This window comes from Coptis chinensis, chromosome 5 (genome assembly GCF_015680905.1).
Source record: "Coptis chinensis isolate HL-2020 chromosome 5, ASM1568090v1, whole genome shotgun sequence".
NCBI classification, from domain to species: Eukaryota; Viridiplantae; Streptophyta; class Magnoliopsida; order Ranunculales; family Ranunculaceae; genus Coptis; species Coptis chinensis.
In genome coordinates this window covers 78,767,436-78,774,970 of record NC_141460.1, presented here as the reverse complement: position 1 = coordinate 78,774,970, position 7,535 = coordinate 78,767,436, and the positions used below count along the sequence as shown (strand labels likewise).

Sequence of the window (7,535 nt, the reverse complement as noted above, 5' to 3'; positions counted from 1 at the left end):
TTCCTCTTTTCTCTAAAACCTAAATATACGTGACATGTACATGTATAGACACCACTACCTTAAATAATAGAAACCACATAAAAAAGTAACACGGGCTTTACCATAATCCAAATGGTATACCAATGGCCATATCAATGGATCACAAGGTAGTACCAAGCAAAAAATTATGATAGTTGATAGTTCTACTAAGTCAGAACGGCACAACATTAAAAGTTCAACAAATATGTAATCAGGTTATAAATACACAAACTAAGTTCAACAAATATGTAATCATGTTGAAAATACACAAACTAAGCCTGCATTAGGACTACAAATATACAAGTAATATTACGCTTCAGGGAATCATAGGTTACTTGCAACTATGAGATGTGGATAAGTTTCATATCATTCCATCTTTATAATGCCAATGCGGAGATGCAATGAAACCGCAGTTTGCTCTCACTTGTAAGAACTTCGACACAAAATGATATTTGATAAACATGCACATTCCTCACCTCTAAATAGATAGTAGACATAATATTCTTGTTCATTCAAGAGAACCAAGTTCATTTTAAAACTCTAAAACAACAATTCCTACAAACCTCAATTCATTTGTCAAAGTTTGACTCGTACTTCAGCCATAGATACTCAGGCACCACCCTGGGAATAATTTCCTTGATTGGGATAAGGTACTCTTTCTCCAGTGTTAAGTGAATTCTGACCACCCATTGCAGCTGGTTGAGAAGCAGGTCCTTGATTATCATATTGAGAAGCAGGTCCTTGATTAGCATATTGAGCAGCAGGCTCTTGATTCGATGTTGAGAAGCAGGCCCTTGATTTGGATATTGAGCAGCAGGCCCTTGATTGCTTCTTTGCATTGGACCTCTCCTGTCATTTTGCATTGTTTCCCGACGCCTATCATACCGAGGATCTAGACCTGTGACCAGCTGGTTGCCTCTGGTCGTAATGATACTGAGGCCTACGTATCACTTTCCCATCTTCAAATAAATCCCCTAACAAAAATCCCAAAAACCAAAAAACCATTTCAAAACATTTCAATCTATTAAACCCTAAAAACCAAATTAAAATTTCATTTAATAAACAGCCACCTCCATAATCCTTATTGGGAACATCGAGATACGAATCAGGCAACACCCAAAGTACACCAGGCAAAGCTATCAACAACATCCAAACAAAACCAACCAATTAAAAAAATTGACAAATATCAAATTTCAAAACTCAAAAACTCCATTTACCTTTAACTTTATGCGAAAGCTCTTCCGATATCAATGCACCAAAACCAGTATAAGTCGTTGTACAAACAGAATAAATCTTCTTCTTTGCCTCCTCTTCACTAAAAAAAAATAATATCTAAAAAACGAAAGCTTGTAAAAAAAAGAAATAATAATTAGTATTTTTACCTTCCAAGAACAGAAGAAAGAGTGCTGACATAAGACTGAACCATTTCATCTTCAGAAGGTTTGGACGGAGCTGGAAATTCCATAACAATAAGCCAATGTTCATAATCACAACCATCTAGAAGAATAGTTTCTTTAGGTGGTCTGTTACTCCAATTTGGTGATGGGTCATTTAATGGTGAGTAACCCGACCCAGATGTTTTGAACCGGGGTGTTGATGGGATCTTTCTTGAATCATGAATCATGTTTTGGTTCTTGTTAAGGATTGAAACCGCCAAAGTTCGTGTTCGTGTAATCAGTGTTGTGAGTGATCTTCTTGTTGCTATGAGCGCCATCGTGAAAAATCAAATCAGGGTTTCAAGGTTTCTACTCTTTTTCTTCTGGGGAGTTTACTCAGTGTACCCATGGGTGAAATTATCATGATTACATGAAGAAAGTTTTTTTTTTTCCAAAACAGCATTCCCAATGCAAGTCAATATTTTCTCCCTTTTATCACCGTTTTGGTGAAAAACAAAGTAAAGCTGCCCAATGCAAAGGTGAATTTTAATCTCGGACGGGATATTAGATTCCGTCTAGTCGTAAAAATCGAAAAAAAACGCTCCGAACGGAATGAAACATCCCGTCTTAAATTTTTTTAAAAAAACAAAAAAAAATCGAAAAATCATGCGAGACGGAATCCAACATCCCATCCGAAGTTCACAAGTCAGCCACTATCTCAAGAGCATTCCCAATGCAAGTGAAAAAGAAGGGGATGTGAAAATTTTCACCTCCTTTTGGTACAAAACCAGTGCCCAATGCAGAGGTGAAAAAGATGGTGACTATTTTCCCAAGTCATTCCCAGGGTGAAATCTTCAACCGAGATAGTGGCTGATTTGTAAACTTCGGATGGAATGTTGAATTCCGTCTCGTGTGTATTTTTTTTAAAAAAATGGGTTTTTTTTTTTCGGACAGAATGTTTCATTCCGTCTCGCGTGTTTTTTCATTTTTTTTTAACTTTAAACAAAATACCAGACGAGATATTACATTCCGTCTCAATCAAAAAGTCTCCAGACGGAATCCAACATCCCGTTTGAGATTATTTTTCACATTTGCATTGGGCAGCTCTTCACCTTGTTTTTCACCAAAATGGTGATAAGAGGGGAAAATACTACCTACGTGGAGATGATAAGAGGGGGAAAATATTGACTTGTATTGGGAATGCTCTAAACCCATACTTACCCTTCCATTATAACTTAAAAGGAACAATGTTGAGATTCTAGGTTAAAACTTATAATTTTTACCTTTCCAAAATTTTAGGTTTTCCACATAAACATCCAAAGTTGTAGCTCATGCTTTCGTCTTCATTTTAGATACTAGTATTTGCTCGCGGTCGACAAGATGATATCGTCGCCTTTACCGACGCCTAACAAATGTGCATGCATTCGCCCCCTCCCCTACTAAAAAAACTCCTATCGAAACTCATTAAAAGTCCGACAAAAAAAACCCAACCGAAGTCCACTAAAAGTCCAGCCGCATTTGTTGACTTTAATAATGATGCAACACTCTTATTCCACACTATTAAACAACCCACACCTTATAAGTCCTAGAATTTGCTATCTCATAAGCTAAATCCAAAGGTTAGGGGGTGGTGTTGGATGGTGTTTGATGGATATCCAACACCACCCTTCTACACCCTATACATGAAGAGTAACATATTGGGAAACAGTTTTGTAACCATCCAATGTTTCCAAACCATAACATCTCAAACTGGCCTATAAGAAGAATTTGCACTTTGATTTATATATAAAGCAAAACTAGTATGGAGAATGATAAGCACGTAAATGCTATATATTTACGCTCAATTTTATATTAGTTAGTCCAGTTATTTTATCTGTTTGATTTAGTTAGTGTGATTTTAGTGATTTTTGCGATCGTTAGAGTTAACTTGATTAAAAGTGTTCAAACTGTCGAGATTCGAAGATATTAGTATGTGTACGTTGATCTAGTTCAGTGGAGGTATCCCAGGATGGTCAAGATATTGTTTGCGTGCATTGGATTTGGTGATCAGTAATAGAGAAACAAAACTATGGATATGAATATTTGGTGAATACACGTGAAGACGAAATTTAATTTAGCACGTGACCTGCACTCTCTAGTTTTGACCTAAGGTTGGTCCTTAAACATTTGGCCTCAAGTATTTGAATGGAGCGAAAATGCATGTGGTCATGAGCTTAAAGTCACATGGCTAAAGTCACATGGCTAAATATGGAGCGAAATTAGTGATGGCACATTAGCTTACATAACCAGCAAAGGGGTGGACCAAGGATTAAAGACCGAACCATGTGCACCTACCCACTTCATAGCACCAGCCCATATACCCTTTAGAGCCCGCAACCCACCAGGCCATTAGTTTGTGATGCCTTGCTAATTAACTATGTTGCACCTTGCACCACCGAATCAAACAGTTTCCTTCTCCAATTCAAATTCGCAAGAACAGAGAAACCAATCCCTCTAATTTCGACCTTCCAAAATCAGCCAATAACCAATCATTAAATCCCACATTAGTACCTAGCTGCCACGGGATCACTACCATCTATCTTTCTCACAAAACAAAGACCGACTTCGACTAAAACTGATCCAAACCCGAACCTCTCGCCACCGACTTCGAATCCCATTCGAAGTCAAACACTGTCATAACCAATCCATTATATAAACAAGAGAGAAACAGTGAAGGGAGGGGGCCGGACAACACAGAAATACAGGTCGAGAGCGCTGGAAAAACAGCACAGCAAGGGCGCGCATTGAAGGGGCAGAGGCCGAGACTTTGAGCTGGAACGAAGGAGCAGAAGAAGATAAACCAGCCGCAGTACTCTATTGGATTTATCAATGGGTTTATTCTTTTCTGTTTTTACTGTTCTACTTATCATGTCTAGCTAAATTCAAAGCTAGGGCTTAGATGAAGCCCTAGATTTGCGTAGGTTTTCTAAGTTTAATTGGGTTATTGTTCTCTGACTTAAGTTTACAGTAAATAATTAATTGAATTATCTGATTTCTGTAGAAATTCTATCATTGATTATATCCTGCATGTTTAATCCATGTCTAGACTAGTCAATTGTTGGATTAAGTTTCTGTTGATATCGCTTTCGGGTTCTAAAGTTTATTTAAACCCGTGGAGAAGTTGTCTTTGTAAAAGACAATTTTTGCTAGGGGTTTATGTCCTGTTTCTTTGAAATTCAATTAATACGATTTGTTAGAATTGTTTAAGAATTACACGCCACATCTTCGAAAGCAAGCAAGCGGTTACCTTTCCCTCATGCTCTTCTTCAGATTAAAAGAGAACTTTAAAATTAATTAAACTAGGATAATCTACAACGGTAGGGTGGATTCGAATGCCTTGTTGTTTTCTTCGTTAATAGTTAATCCATTTAATTTATTGCTTTTCGTAGTAATTAGTTAATTTTAGTTAATAGTAACTCAAACTTCCATAAAACAAATATTGTTCAATTAGGTTAGGTAATATTTTTAGTATTCAATTGTCTCGAAAGTAGAATCCCCCGTGGGATCTAAACCCGCTTTACGCATAACTATTTTCAACGATACCGCCGCTGCGGTTTAATTAGGGTTAGATTAGTCTATTAATTTAGACCTCACTAATTTTCTATCAAGTTTTTTGGCCACGCCGATCAGAAGTGGCACAATCGAAGTTTTAAAGTCTTATTTATCGTGATTAAGTAGTTTAAGTTTAGTCGTGTAGTTATATTAATTTCGTAGTTTACGTGTTTAATTTTAGTTATTTTTGCGGATAGTTAAGCAAAGATTTCTTCTTACAAGGTTGATAGTCGTGATTTTGTTGTGGACTTTGTGAAGTTTCTTGCTTGTCGTCCCTCGGCGCAAGTAGCCCCCGGCGCTCGAGGTACGCGTCTTTCCTTTTGTGGGTTGAATTTTGTTTGTTTTAGTGTTTTGTTTGTTTTATTGTTTCTTGCATTTAGGAATGTTAAGTCACCTTTCACCAAAATTTTTAGGCATCTTCAGATTAGAATGAGGTTTTAGCCCATTTCATTAGAAAGCTCTTTTGACACCGTGGATCGAGTGGCGGTGCTTTTGCACAAGAACCGGGAATCGTGGTTATTTGGGTTTAGGAGCAAATATATTAAAGAATATTTAAAAATTCAACTGGGTTGAAATATTTGTTTGATATTGTTTGTGTGAGCATCGTTGCATCATTTATTAGAGTCTTAGGTTTTAGAAGTGGTTTATGATCGAGACTCGATCCAATAATCCGAAGTTAGCACTATTTGATTTTAAATTGAGCGGACACTCCATAGGAGGATTAGAAATCTCGCCGAAGTTAGAGATACCTATAACCTTTGCCTCCAGAATACACCAATTTTTGCCGACATACGACCGACAATAATAATGACATTGTTGTCAAGTACCTCCAGTCCATTAAGGAATTCATATATCCTACTAGACAACTCGACCGTCTTGATCGTCCTCCAATCGACCAATGCTAATAATTTCGAAGTTAAAGCCTAATCTACTTGGGCTTCTTCCTAAGTTTAGGGTACAGACGAGGAAGATCCATATCTTCATGTAAGCGGAGTTTGAAGATATTTGTGGATTTGTGAAACTTCATGATTTTAGCGATGAAATGAGGCTATAAAGTCGGAAGTTATTCCCTTTTTCCCTTAAGGAGAAAGTTTAAAAGTTGGTTTCACACCCTTCCATCTAATTCCATAACTACATGGGAAAGATTATGCATTGTGTTCTTAAAGAATTTTTCCCTAATCATAAGGCAACCGCTTTTAGAAAAATTTATCATCTTTTGCAAGTCGATGGAGAGTCATTATGGAAGTGTATGGAGAGGTTCAAGGACACTCTCTTCCGCATTAATGTCCTAAACCATGGCCTAGAAGGGTAGACTTATACGCATTCTCTATGAAGTGGTCTTGATTTTAGCTCCAAGCGCTATGATTGAGACCACGAAAGTAATGGAGATTTACGTGATAAGGCGTGGATGATGCATGGTCGCTTTTAAGACGTTCACGAAAAGGTCCAACAACGGGAAACTAGTCGTGAGCTAAGAAGGTGGCTAGTAGTACTACAAAGAATGTTATGTTTCACGTTGATAAAGATTTTTGACTCGAATGCCAAAATACCGCCTTTAGTTAGAAGAGTCGAGGCTCTTGAGGTAGAAAAGGAGACAAAATCTCATTTCGAGTTAATAATGTTGAGACCCCGGTTGTTTGTTCAGGCGATAGTCTTGATCACGTGATTGATAATTGCCCCGCATCAACGCTGAAGTTAATGCTTTTAATTCACACCAAAAGCCGTGCAATAATCCGTTTTCTAATCACGTGATAACCACGGGTGGCGTAACCACCCCAACCTATCTTGGTCCAAGTGGTATACATGGTGGTCCAGCTTAGTAATACAAACCCCGTGCAACAATATACACCCCAACCACCTAAGCTCGCCACCTAGAAGAAACTATGGCTCAATTAGCACGCACCACCATGAAATTCCGTGAAACAACCCAACAGCCGGTTTACGAAAGTTACCAAACGGCTACTCGGGAGAATCTTTCAAGCCCTTAGGAAGTTGGAAGTTCAAATTGGTCAAATTGCTAATACTTTGAATGAGAGGGACAAGGGTAAGTTTCCTAGTCAACCGGTAGCTAATCCTAGGGACAATTTGAAATAGGTTCTAACTTGAACCGCGGAACCACCGGGAGCAAGCCAAGTCTATTACTATTCTTGGGAGTGGTAAACGGGTTGATAATAGGGTTGAGGTACCTAAGGATGGTGAGGTTGGACCCGATCCCATAGAGATTGTAAGGGAGGAGAATGGCGTAAGTGGGACTACTAATTAATACTTCCAAGGAGAGCTTAGAACCTCCTACTCCAATGCGCATCTAGTCCTATACCTTCTTATATACCAAAAGCTCCTTTTCCCCAACGGTTAGATCGCTAAGAAAGGTTCTAATTTGAGTGAGATGATGGAGTCGTTTAAAACAAGTTCAAATCAACATTCCATTACTTGATGCCATAAAACAAGTTCCTTCTTATGCCAAGTTTCTTAAGGATTTGTGCACACGTAAACGTAAGTTGAATGTGCACAAGAAAGCTTCCTTACCGAACAAGTGAGCTCCATTATCCA

General features: G+C 38.1%; 1 protein-coding gene across 1 annotated transcript; it reads right to left on the bottom strand.

The window, feature by feature from the left end:
- Nucleotides 1-368: 368 nt before the first annotated feature.
- LOC147499097 (multiple organellar RNA editing factor 3, mitochondrial-like) lies at nt 369-1,846 on the bottom strand. Its single transcript, XM_086559098.1, is given in 5 exon segments — nt 369-908; nt 910-992; nt 1,089-1,154; nt 1,236-1,333; nt 1,401-1,846. Coding segments are annotated over 5 exon segments (900 nt in total). The 5' UTR covers nt 1,733-1,846; the 3' UTR covers nt 369-587.
- Nucleotides 1,847-7,535: the final 5,689 nt, after the last annotated feature.